General features: G+C 62.8%; 1 protein-coding gene across 4 annotated transcripts; it reads left to right on the forward strand.

Annotated features, from left to right (window-relative positions):
- The first annotated feature begins 3,185 nt into the window (after positions 1-3,185).
- On the forward strand, positions 3,186-6,498 carry HRAS (HRas proto-oncogene, GTPase). 4 transcript variants are annotated; one of them, XR_003115766.1, is made up of 7 exons: positions 3,186-3,337; positions 4,366-4,524; positions 4,796-4,974; positions 5,126-5,285; positions 5,381-5,462; positions 5,984-6,108; positions 6,218-6,498. XR_003115766.1 is itself a non-coding variant. In XM_025358481.1 (6 exons), the coding sequence occupies exons 2-5, from the start codon at positions 4,414-4,416 to the stop codon at positions 5,441-5,443; spliced, it is 513 nt and encodes a 170-aa protein (XP_025214266.1). In that variant the 5' UTR covers positions 3,186-3,337; positions 4,366-4,413; the 3' UTR covers positions 5,444-5,462; positions 5,984-6,498. The 4 variants fall into 4 exon arrangements, 3 of the variants coding, with proteins under 3 accessions (XP_025214266.1, XP_025214264.1, XP_025214265.1); XM_025358481.1 differs by having other exon boundaries at positions 5,984-6,498; XM_025358479.1 differs by lacking the exon at positions 5,381-5,462.
- The last annotated feature ends 6,008 nt before the right edge of the window (positions 6,499-12,506 follow it).

Below are 12,506 nucleotides of genomic sequence, written 5' to 3' on the forward strand. Positions count from 1 at the left end.
TCTGGCCGTGGCTTTCATCTGTTGACCACATATGGACATTGAAGATGTATCCTCTCCATCCTGTCTACAGCTGCCCCTGCGCCAGGCGAGTTGGCCGGCCGTTGACAGAGGTGGTGGGCGGGAGTGTTGGAGCAGGGCAGCGGCTCAGGCTCCGGGTGCCTCAGTGGCCTGGTCTGGAAGGTGACCATGCACCAAGAATCAAAGAAGGTAAGCTCAAACTAGAGTCTCAAGGAGTTTCCAGCCAGAATCTCCCCCACTGCCTGCCTTTCTCCAGACGGTGGAAGGTCCCAGGCCTCACAGCAGGACCCCACCACTGCGTTCCCCCAAAGACTCTGGCCACCTCCATCCCAGGCCTGCCAGTCTTGAGCCTCATGGAGTGCGTGAGCTGGCCGGGTCATGCGCAGCCCCAGAACATCTATGGGTGGCACTAAGGGCTGAGTCAGCCACCCTTGTCTCCTCTGTGCCCAAGAGCCCGAGTATCAGGCTGGTCTGAGCCGCAAGGCCTAGGGGTGCAAGGACCAGGGGTTGGAGGCTGTGGAGTCCGAAGCCCCCACTGGACTCCCACCTCAGACACTGCTCCTGGTGTTCTCGCCCAGGCCTGAACCCATCCGCACACTTCGCAGTCCTGCTCCTACCCCGTGTCCCCTCTGCGAGCCCCCATGCTCCCCAAATTGGAAACTGGAGGAATTCTGTCTCCACACCCCAGCTAGTGCCATTCCCTGGTGGGTAGCTCATCACCTCTGGTCCCCTGCAGCCCTTGCCCCTTCACCATGGACGCTGGGAGGGCAGAGCCCGCTCCCCTGCTGAGCCCCACCCTGGAACTCCGAGACCCCGGGTCCTTGCCTCTGCATCTCCCTCAGGGGCAAGGCTTGGGGCCCCTCCTGCCTCCTGACAGGGAGCCCCTTCAGTGCAGGGCCAGGGGGTGGTGGAGGCAAGGGTCCCCAGGGGACCAGCTCTGACGTGCGGGGCCTTCACTGGGTCCCCGTTGGCTGTGCTGCTTAGTCCCCGCGCCCTCGCCTCGGCGCAGGCTCCCTCCTGCCACCAGGCATAGGGCGAGGCCTGTGGCTCCCACCCCAAGGGTGTGCTCGGCTCTCACCTGAGGGCTCAGCCCAGGTGTCCGGCCCTGGCAGCTCGGCCCTGGGCGCCCTCCGCCGCCAGGCGCTGTCTCCTACTCCAGGCTGTTCTTCCGGCTGCGGGGTTGCGGCCTGGGCCCCATGGCAACGTGGGCGGGTCCTCATTTGAATACGCAAATATTTATAAGCCAAAGGAGGCTCGGGTTCTGAGGGGCTGAGCCACGCCCCTTAGCAACGGTCGCTAAGGGCGGGGCCACGTGAGTTGGCACTTGGGTGGGCGATCCCGGGGGAGGTGACGCGCCACCAAGTCGGGTGGGCGCAGGCGCGTCAGGTGCCAGCTCCCTGCGGCTCCGTGCCCGGGCCGTCGCGGTGCACGTGTCGCGTTTCCTCGCGATCCCGGCGCTTCCCACGCGGGGCCGGCAAGGGCGGTCTCTGCTGGAGGCTCGCGCCCACCTTTCCCACGTGGAAGGGTCGCCCCTGGGGTCGAGGCCTGACGCCCTGACCTTCGATTGGAAGTGAGGCCGACAGCAAAAGGAAGCACCGGGGCAAGCGCCCCGGAGGACCAGGAAACACAGACCGGATGCCGGAGCGCGGCCGAGTGCCCGGCCCGTGGGACACGCCGCCGCCCGCCGTTCAGTCGCCGCCTCTCACCTGCGTTCATGCGCGTCCGCCCCGAGCCGGGCTCTGACTGCGACCGCGCGGTGGACGGACGGCAGGCGGGACCCCCGGGACCGCACGTGGGTGGAGCCCCGGGTCAGCGGCGACCAGCGCAAGAGGGCGTGGCGGCGGGGCGGGCACTGGGTTGGGCAGAGGCAGGGTTTGCCTGACCGTAAAACGCCTTTTTTTTTTTTTTTTAAACGTCTTTTTTTTGAGACGAAGTTGCGCTCTGTCGCCCAGGCCGGAGTGCAGTGGCGCGATCTCGGCTCACCGCAACATTCGCCACCCGGGTTCCAGCGATTCTCCTGCCTCAGCCTCCTGAGTAGTTGGGCCTACAGGCTCGCGCCAGTGCAGCCGACTAATTTTTTGCATTTTTAGTAGAGACGGGATTTCATCATGTTGGCCAGGCCGGTCTTGAACTCCTGACCTCAAGTAATCCACCCGCCTAGGCCTCCCAAAGTGCTGGGATTATAGGCGTGAGCCACCGCGGCCGGCCCCTTTTGCTTTTTAATGAGAATGTATTTCTGATTCCTTTGCAATTTAAAAAAATGTTAAAAAAAAAAAAACCACGTCTTTTGGGGTTTGAAAGAGCTAGGATGTGGTCTTTGTACTTGGGGTGAGCCCTGGGCACTTCGCTCTCCTGTGGCAACCTGTAGGTACCGTTTAACTGCACCACGCTGAGCTTCTGCATGGTTGGAACCTCAAGTCTGGGGGGACTGAGCGGGCAGGGTCGCCTGCCACGCAGGCCCAAGTAAGAGAAGTAGTGGAGGGGGCGTTCTCACGCCTGGCCCCAGGGCGCACGGCTGCGCCCGCCGCTTGAAACCCCACCGGGGCTGCAAAGCGTCCTCGGGGTGGGCTGAGGTGGGAGTAGGGGAGCTGGGGTGCGTGTGGTAGGTGGGGTGCGCGGAGGAGGCGGGGTGCGCACCGTCCGGGTGCGGGGCCACTCCACCTGCGCGGAAGGGGAGCCGGGCAACCGGACCCCGCGGCCACCCGGGGGCCCCCAGCTCCGAGCGGCCCGCCTTGGTCCCGACGGATCCCAGCCTTTCCTCAGCCCGGAGCCCCGGGACCTCCGCGGTGGGCGGCGCCGCGCTGCGGGCGCAGGGAGGGCCTCGAGTGCACGGGCGCCGCTGAGTCGGGTTCTCTCGCCGGCCTGTTCCCGGGAGAGTCCACGGCCCTGCTCGGATATGCCGCCGCAGGCCCCCAGACACCTGCTCCCTCGCCCTCCTCGAGCAACCCCGAGCTTGCCTCCGCTCGCCGGCCGAGCCCAGCCCCCCGAGGCCGCGGCCCTTCTGGCTCCGCCTCCCGCGTTGCTCCCGGAAGCCCTGCCCGACCGCGGCTCCTGACAGACGGGCCGCTCAGCCAACCGGGGCGGGGCGGGGCCTGGTGGAGCGCGGCCAATGGTAGGTCGCGCCGGGCTGACGGACGGGCGCGGGGTGGGGCGTGCGCGGGCCCGGCCGAGTCTCCGCCGCCCGCTCCCTGCGCCTGCAGCCCCAGCCGCACCCGCCGCGGACGGAGCCCATGCGCGGGGAGAACCGCGCGCCCCCGCCCCCGCCCCGCCCCGGCCTCGGCCCCGGCCCCGGCCCCGGGGGCAGTCGCGCCAGTGAGCGGTGAGTGCGGGCCGGGGTCGGCCGGGCCGCGCGCCCTTCCCGCCCCCAGGCGGCAGCCATACGCGCGGCGCGGGCCGGGGGCGCGGGGCCGGCGGGCGTGAGCGGCAGCAGTGGGTGGGTGGGGCCGGCCCGGGCCGGGCGGGGCCCCCGGGCACAGGTGAGCGGGCGTCGGGGGCTGCGGCTGGCGGGGGCGGGCTGAGGCCCCTTAGTCCCTGGGGCCTGCGGGAATCCGGGCCCCGCCCGTGGCCTCGCTCTGGGCACGGTCCTCACGCCGGCGTCCCCGGGAGCCTCGGGCCCGGCGCCCTCATAACCAGGCGCGTCTGGGCGGAGGCGGCCGCGGCCACGGCACGCCCGGGCACCCCCGATTCAGCATCACAGGTCGCGGACGAGGCCGGGGGCCTCAGCCCCAGGGCCCTTCCCCTCTCCGGGTCTCCCGCGCCGCCTCTCGGCCCCTTCCTGCGGCTCAGCCCCTGCTTCCCAGGAGCCCCTCTGTCTTCTCCAGCTTTCTGTGGCTGAAAGATGCCCCCGGTTCCCCGCCGGGGGCGCGGGGCGCTGCCCGGGTCTGCCCTCCCCTTAGCGGCGCCTAGCACGCAGTAGGCGCTCAGCAAATACTTGTCGGAGGCACCAGCGCCACGGGGCCTGCAGGCTGGCACTGGCCTGCCCGGGCACGCCGTGGCGCGCTCCGCCGTGGCCAGACCTGTTTAGGAGGACGGTAACCTCAGCCCTCGGGCGCCTCCCTTTAGTCTTTCTGCCGACCCAGCAGCTTCTAATTTGGTTGAGAGCGCTCAGCTGTCAGCCTTGCCTTTGGAGGCTGGCTCCCTTTTCCCCTCACTGGGTCCTTAACAGCAAGTGGGGGCGAGGCGACAGCCCTCCCCCGCGCTGGTTTGCAGCTGCACAGGTAGGCACGCTGCAGTCCTTGCTGCCTGGCGTTGGGACCCAGGGCCCGCTATGGGTTTGCTCTTCAGATGGCTCTGCCAGCAGCTGCCCTGTGGGGCCTGGGCCTGGCTGAGCAGGGCCATCCTTGGCAGGTGGGGCAGGAGACCCTGTAGGACCCCGGGCCAGGCCCCTGAGGAGCAATGACGGAATATAAGCTCGTGGTGGTGGGCGCCGGCGGTGTGGGCAAGAGTGCGCTGACCATCCAGCTGATCCAGAACCACTTCGTGGACGAATACGACCCCACGATAGAGGTGAGCCTGGCGCTGCCGTCCAGGTCCTGGCAGCTGCTGTGGGCGAGCCCAGCACACAGCCAGGATAGGGGTGGCTGCGGCCCCTGGCCCTGCATGGTGCTCTGGGCCTGTCTCCTGCTTCCTCCAGAGAAGGGGAGCCCCTCGTCTCAGCACCCCAGGAGAGGGGCATGAGGGGGCATGAGAGGGGCATGAGAGGTACAGGGAGAGGCTGGCATTGTGAACTCCCCGCATGGAGGGTCCTGAGGGGTCCCTGAGCTCTGTCCTCCTGCAGGACTCCTACCGGAAGCAGGTGGTCATTGATGGGGAGACGTGCCTGTTGGACATCCTGGACACGGCTGGCCAAGAGGAGTACAGCGCCATGCGGGACCAGTACATGCGCACGGGGGAAGGCTTCCTGTGTGTGTTTGCCATCAACAACACCAAGTCCTTTGAGGACATCCACCAGTACAGGTGAACCCCGTGAGGCTGGCCCGGGAGCCCACGAGGCACAAGTGGGGTCAGGCCGGCTGTGCCCAGACAGGGGCCTCCTGTCCTCTCTGTGCATGTCCTGGATGCAGTCGTGCCTGCAGCCCCTGTAGCCAGCTCTCACTTTTCCTCTCAGGGAGCAGATCAAGCGGGTGAAGGACTCAGACGACGTGCCCATGGTGCTGGTGGGGAACAAGTGTGACCTGGCTGCACGCACCGTGGAGTCTCGGCAGGCTCAGGACCTCGCCCGAAGCTATGGTATCCCCTACATCGAGACCTCGGCCAAGACGCGACAGGTGAGGCAGCTCTCCAGCCCACAGCTAGCCAGGGACTCGCCCCGCCCCGCCCCAGCCAGGGAGCAGCACTCACTCACCCCTCTCCCTTGACACAGGGCAGCCGCTCTGGCTCTGGCTCCAGCTCCGGGACCCTCTGGGACCCCCCGGGACCCATGTGACCCAGCGGCCCCTCGCGCTGTAAGTCTCCCGGGACGGCAGGGCAGTGAGGGAGGCAAGGGCCGGGGTCTGGGCTCACGCCCTGCAGTCCTGGGCCGACACAGCTCCGGGGAAGGCGGAGGTCCTTGGGGAGAGCTGCCCTGAGCCAGGCCGGAGCGGTGACCCTGGGGCCCAGCCCCTCTTGTCCCCAGAGTGTCCCACGGGCACCTGTTGGTTCTGAGTCTTAGTGAGGCTGCCGGGGACACTGGCCATAGCTCAGATGAGAGCTGGGTGCAGGGTGGTCAAACCCTGGCCAGATCTGGAGTTCAGGAGGGTCCTGGGCCACCCTGACCTTTGAGGGGCTGCTGTAGCGTGGTGCAGGTGGCCCTGGGCTCTTCGAGATGACCAGAGCCCAGCTTCCTGTGTGTGTGGTGGGCCTGGGGAAGTGGCTGGTGGAGTCGGGAGCCTTGGGCCAGGCACGGCTTGATCGCACAGCAGGGAACCCCTCACCCAGGCAGGGGGCCACAGGCCTGTCCCTCCTGATCCCATTCCTCCTTTTTCAGGGAGTAGAGGATGCCTTCTACACGTTGGTGCGTGAGATTCGGCAGCATAAGCTGCGGAAGCTGAACCCTCCTGATGAGAGTGGCCCCGGCTGCATGAGCTGCAAGTGTGTGCTCTCCTGACGCAGGTGAGGGGGGCTCCCAGGGCGGCCGCCACGCCCACCGGATGACCCCGGGCTCCCCACCCCTGCCGGTCTCCTCGCCTGCGATCAGCAGCCTCTTTTGTGCCCCGCCCAGCACAAGCTCAGGACATGGAGGTGCCGGATGCAGGGAGGAGGTACAGACGGAAAGAGGAGGAAGGAAGGATGGAAGCAAGGAAGGAAGGAAGGGCTGCTGGAGCCCAGCCACCCAGGGACCATGGGCTGAAGTGACCGCAGACCCTCCCAGGGATGCTTTGCACAGACTGTCTTGAGCATCCCAGATGCTACCAGAACCCCAGCCCTTAGCTCCCCTCCCAGGCCTCTGTGGGCCCTTGTCAGGCGCAGATGGGATCGCAGTAAATTATTGGATGGTCTTGACCTTGGATTTTGGCTGAGGGTGGGACACGGTGCACGTGTGGCCTGGCATGAGGTATGTCGGAACCTCGGGCCTGTCCAGCCATGGGCTCTCCACAGCCTTTGGGAGGGGGAGGTTGGGAGAGGCTGGTCAGGGGTCTGGGCTGTGCTGCTGTCTCCTCCTGCCTGCCCCAGAGTGTCCGTGGATTCCGGCAGAGAGCTCTGGACAAGCAGGCAGATCATAAGGAGAGCTTACTGTGCTGCTACCAACTAGGAGGGCATCACGGTCCTCCAGAGGGAGGTGATTTTAGGGGTTGGGGATCTGTGCCGGCGGCTCTGGTCTCTACCTGGGAGCCTTGGCAGTGAGAGGCATCGCTTTTCCTGACCTTTTCCCATGGTGAAACGCACTTGCCAAGAATGGCAGACATAGGGACTCTGCCTCCTGGGCCTTCACATGCCCAGTTTTCTTCATCTCTCTGGCCTGGAGCAGTCTGTGGACCTTGGAATTAGGGCTCCAGCACCGACTGGCCTCAGGCCTCTGCCTTATTGGTGGTCGGGTGGCGGCCACTAGGGCGTGGGAGCCTGGCCATCCCTGCCTCCTGGAGTGGACGAGGTTGGCAGCTGGTCCGCCTGCTCTCGCCCCGCCCTCCCCCGCCCCTGCCCTCGCCCCACCCCTGCCTCATGGCTGGCTGCTCTTGGAGCCTGGTAGCGTCACTGGTTCGGCCTTGCTGGGTACGCACAGGCTCAGCCATCCACTCTGCTACAAGGGGCTTGCCCTGCCTTGGGCCAAGTTCTAGGTCTGGCCACAGCTACAGAGTGCTCAGTCACCCGTGTGGTCATTCTGGCTGCTGCTGGAGGCCCACGGCACCCCTGGTGCCCCTCCCCTCCCAGGGCTCGGGTTGAGGCTGGGCCAGGCCTCTCTGGGATGGGGACTTGTGCCCTGTCAGGGGTCCCCGTCGCAGAGGTTGGGCAAGAGACTGCAGGGCGTGCTGCTGGCCAGCCAGGGCTGCAGGGACGCCACACTCACCCTTCTGTCCAGGAGATGCCACACTTGCCCTTCTCTCCAGCAGTCTCCAAGTGACCAGCTTCCCCATCGATACAGACTTCCTGAAACCAGGAGCCCTTTGGGGCTGCCAGGTACCACCCTGGCTCCTTCCACACCGTGCCGGTCACTGCCTGCCGAGGGGGTCAGATGCAGGTGACCCTGTGCAGGGGGTGTCTCTGGACCTGCCTCTTGGTCATTATGGGGCTGGGCAGGGCCTGGTGTCAGGTCCCCACTGGGGTTGCAGGGCTTGACCCGTGCTGTGGTCCTGGGGTATCCAGGACAGACGCGGAGGGGACAGGGCCCAGCACCGATGCTCCATGCTGAACTGTGGAAAGCACCAGGTCCCTGGGTGGCTTCGACAGGAGTTCCAGCACGGGAACCACTGGACAACCTGGCGTCTGTCCTGATACCCAGGGTCCAGGGACTCTGGCCAGCCACAGCTAGGGTCCTGGGGACTCCAGAGAGCAGCCCACTGCCCTGGGCTCCACGAAGCCCCCTCATGCCACTAGGCCTTGGCCTCGGGGACAGCCCGGCCAGGCCAGTGTGTGGGAGGACCAGGCCCCCATGTGGGAGCGGACATTGCCTTGGCCGTGCTCTCCAGCCCTGCCCCCTGGCATTCTGGAGCTGCGCTGATGGGCAGCGGAGAGCCAGCTCATCCCCTTAAGGAGGGTCTTGATGTCTGGGGTTACCTGCGGAGGCTGGGCCCCATGGATCTGGGTCCCTGTGTAGCCCCCCCTGGTCTGATGCTGGGGACGCCCCTGCAAATTGCCAATCCCAGAGAACAAGACTGTGGGAGGGCTGTGTGGGGAGAGCCCGTCCCTGCACCCTGACCCGCAAATCCACGGATCTCTCATTGTCCACAACTGCCGGAGAACAGAGGGCTCCGTGTCTGGCCGTCCCCCAGCAAGCAGCAGTGACTGCATCTGAAGTCTGAGCTGCTGAGACCCCCTCCTGCAGGGACCCATCTTCTGGCAAAAACCTAGACTGAGGACCACCCTCTGCCCACACCCAGGGGGCCCATCCTGGTGGCTCTTGCAGTGCCAGGCTCTGCCCCATCAGGGTCTGGAGTCTCAGCCAGATTTGTGTCCAGGGCAGGGAGGCTGCAGAGGTTAGGTTGGGTCCAGCGCAGGGCAGGGCTGGAGAGCACGGCCAAGGTTGGGTCTGTCTCCTCCCCCCTGACCTCGGATGTCTCACCTGTCAAATGCGTGCGTTCGTATCCACCCCATGGGGTTGCCATGAGGTGAATGAGACAGTCGTTTGCACAGTCCGCGTGGAACGGGCACCTGCTGAGTGCTCAGGGATGACCCTTGGCAGCCACATGGAGGCCAGCGCAGGCCACCTGGTAGTGACCGTCGCCATACCATGGGGGAGGGCAGCTGTGCTGAGACCCACCTCTCGCCTTTGGATGCAGAGCCCCTCTCGGACACCCGCTGTGTCCCCACCTGCTCCACACATGCTGGGCACTTGGCACCGGTGACATTGTGGGGTGGCTGCAGACGCCACAACAGCGCCCTGCCCAGGTCAACCGGGCCTGGAGTCAGTGTCCACCCCCTGAACTGTCAGCGTGTGAGTGCACATGTATGTGGGTGAACGTGTGTGTGTGTGTTCTCCAGCTAGGCCTGGCTGTCCCACTCACATGCACACAAGTCTAAGTCACTGTCACCCCCGTGGCCTGAGGCGATCGTCAGAGCATCCGCAGGGGCACCACACTCAGCCCTCTCCACCTGGGGTGGTCATGGGGATGCAGACGCGCCCCCTCCCTCAGTGGACTCAGGTCTTGTGTAAAGGGCTGGGTTCAGTGCCCGTGTCTCACCTTCTGGAGGAGCCCTCCTGGGTGCCGTGAATGTCCCCCTTGCTGGAGGCCGCAAGGTCCCAAGGACAAGCCCCCTGCCTGAGGTCCCCCAGCAGCCCACTGACCAGGTCCCACTGATTGACCCTGCTGGGCTGCCAAGGGGGTGGAGGAAACCTGGCGGGAGATGGGGGACTCACCTGTGTGACATCAGCTTCCGTCCCACCTGCCGCCTGCCCCTCGGATCACATCGCTGCTCAGGATTCGCCACCAGCTGCCTCCTCGCAATGGAGCCCTCTGATAGCTGAGAGCCTGCCACAGCCATCCCCCACAGCCACGCGTAAACTCTCCCAACATCCATCCAGGGAGGCCTGGATAAAGATGCAGGGTTTCAGGCCGGACGCGGTGGCTCACACCTGCAATCCCAGCACTTTGGAAGGCGTAGGTGGGTGAATCACCTGAGGTCAGGAGTTCAAGACCAGCCTGGCCATCATGGTGAAACCCCGTCTCTAATAAAAATACGAAAATTAGCCGGGCGTGGTAGCAGCCGCCTATAATCCCAGCTACTCGGGAGGCTGAGGCAGGGGAATCGCTTGAACCCGGTAGGTGGAGGTTGCCATGAGCTGAGATAGCACCACTGCACTCCAGCCTGGGCAACAAAGCAAGACTTGTCTCAAAAACAAAAAACAGGCCAGGCGCGGTGGCTCACGCCTGTAATCCCAGCACTTTGGGAGGCTGAGGCGGGCAGATCATGAGGTCAGGAGATAAAAACCATCCTGGCTAACACAGTGAAACCCCGTCTCTACTAAAAATACAAAAATTAACTGGGCGTGGTGGCGGGCGCCTGTAGTCCCAGCTACTGGGGAGACTGAGGCAGGAGAATGGCGTGAACCTGGGAGGCGGAGTTTGCAGTGAGCCGAGATGGTTCCCCTGCACTCCAGCCTGAGCGACACAGCGAGACTCCATCTCAAAAACAAAACAAAACAAACAAAAACCTTACCCTACCGTTTTGCTAAGCGAGAAATTCTGCATGATTCCTCTGCTGTGAGGCAATAATCAAACTCAGAAGCAGAAAGTAGGGTGGCCGTGGTCAGGGGCTGGGGAGCGGAGCTGGGAGTTGCTGTTCAACTGGTAACAGATTTCAGTCTGGGAAGATGCGTGAGTCCCGGAGTTCACTGTGCATGGTGCCTGTGGTTAGCAATGGCACATGACACATTGCAAAAAAAAATTGTTTTTGAGACAGAGTCTCGCTTTGTTGCGCAGGCTGGAGTGCAGTGGTACAATCTCGGTTCACTGCAACCTCTGCCTCCCAGGTTCAAGTGATTCTCCTGTCTCAGCCTCCCCAGTAGCTGGGACTACAGGCGCCTGCCACCACACCCGGCTAATTTTTGAATTTTTAGTAGAGACGGGGTTTTGCCATGTTGGCCAGGTTGGTCTTGAACTCCTGACCTCAGGTGATCCACCCACCTTGGCCTCCCGAAGTGTGGGATTACAGGTGTGAGCCACCGCACCCAACTACTGAGTAGTATTCCTTTGTAGGGATGTAGCACAGGTTGTTTACCTGCTAAAGAATATTTAGTTCGCTGCCAGGTCTTGCCTGTTACGACTGGAGCCTCCATAGGCATTTGCGTACCGTGCCCCTGAGGACATAGACTTTCAGTTTGTTAGGGAAGACACCAGGGGCAGGGTCGCTGGGTCCTGTGGTGCATGCCTGACTCTGCACCTGACTCTTCAGCTTGCCGGGCCCCTTGCCTTCTCAGCCAGGATGCATCGGAGTCCTGCCCCCGTGATTTTCATCTTGGGTGTGTTGGGGGATCTCATTATGGTTTCAGTTTGCAGTCTGCTGGTGGCCACAGCCTGGGCATCTCCTTAGCACTGCTGTGTGTGCTGCAGGTCCCCTTTGCTGAAGTTTTTGTTCAAGTCTTCATCTTATTTTTGGTTTTTTTTTTTTTTTTTTTTTTTGAGACGGAGTCTCGCTGTCTCCCAGGCTGGAGTGCAGTGGCCGGATCTCAGCTCACTGCAAGCTCTGCCTCCCGGGTCCACGCCGGTCTCCTGCCTCAGCCTCCCGAGTAGCTGGGACTACAGGCGTCCGCCATCTCGCCCGGCTATTTTTTTGTATTTTTTAGTAGAGACGGGGTTTCACCGGGTTAGCCAGGATGGTCTCGATCTCCTGACCTCGTGATCCACCTGTCTCGGCCTCCCAAAGTGCTGGGATTACAGGCTTGAGCCACCGTGCCCGGCCCAGTTTTGTTTGTTTTTATTTCATTATTATTTTTGAGATGGAGTCTCACTGTTGCCCAGGCTGGAGTGCAGTGGCGCACATCTTGGCTCACTGTAGCCTCCGCCTCACAGGTTCAAGCGATTCTCCTGCCTCAGCCTCCCGAGTAGCTGGGACTACAGGCATCCGCCACCATGCCTGGCTAATTTTTTGTACTTTTATTAGAGACGGGGTTTCACCACGTTGCCCAAACTGGTCTTGAACTCCTGACCTCAGGTGATCTGCCTGCCTTGGCCTCCCAAAGGGAAGGATCATGACGGGATTACAGGTATGAGCCACCCGCCTGGCCTATTTTTTATTATTTCATTTTATTTATATCGGACAGGCTGGAGTGCAGTGATCGTGGCTCACAGCAACCTCGACCTCCCAGGCTAATTTAAATTTTTTTTTTTTCTTTCCTGGAGACGTGGTCTCGCCATGTTGTCCAGGCTGGTCTTGAACTCCTGAGCCTCGAGCTCAGTGTGATCCATATGCCTTGGCCTCCCACAGTGCTAGGATTACAGGTGTGAGCCATCATATCTGGCCTATTTATTTATTTATTGGAGACAGGGTCTGGCTCTGTCCCCCAGGCTGGAGTGCAGTGGTGTGATGGTAGCTCACTGCAGCCTCGACCTCCCTGGCTTAAATGGTCCTTCTGCTTCAGTCTCCTGAGTAGCTGGGACTACAGCGTGCACCAGCATGCCTGGCTAAATGTTTGTTTATTTTTTCTACAGACCAGGTCTCACTGTGTTGGCCAGGCTGGTCTCAAACTCCTGGCCTCAAGTGATCCTTCTGCCTCAGCCTCTGTAAGTGTTGAGATTATAGGTATGAGCCACTTCACCCAGCCTTTTGTTCATTTTTGAAACTGGTTTTTTATTTGGTTATGTTTTTGAGATTCTTTTTTTTTTTTTTTTTTTTTTTTTTTATTGGGGGGGTTGTTG

This window comes from Theropithecus gelada, chromosome 14, assembly GCF_003255815.1.
Source record: "Theropithecus gelada isolate Dixy chromosome 14, Tgel_1.0, whole genome shotgun sequence".
NCBI lineage: Eukaryota > Metazoa > Chordata > Mammalia > Primates > Cercopithecidae > Theropithecus > Theropithecus gelada.

What these genes read in the sequence shown, in the direction of transcription:
- HRAS (XM_025358479.1), top strand. Translation starts at nt 4,414, where the DNA reads ATGACGGAATATAAGCTCGTGGTGGTGGGCGCCGGCGGTGTGGGCAAG. An exon ending in AATACGACCCCACGATAGAG is followed by an intron (nt 4,525 to 4,795) that starts GTGAGCCTGGCG and finishes GTCCTCCTGCAG; the next exon opens with GACTCCTACCGGAAGCAGGT. An exon ending in CCTCGGCCAAGACGCGACAG is followed by an intron (nt 5,286 to 5,983) that starts GTGAGGCAGCTC and finishes CTCCTTTTTCAG; the next exon opens with GGAGTAGAGGATGCCTTCTA.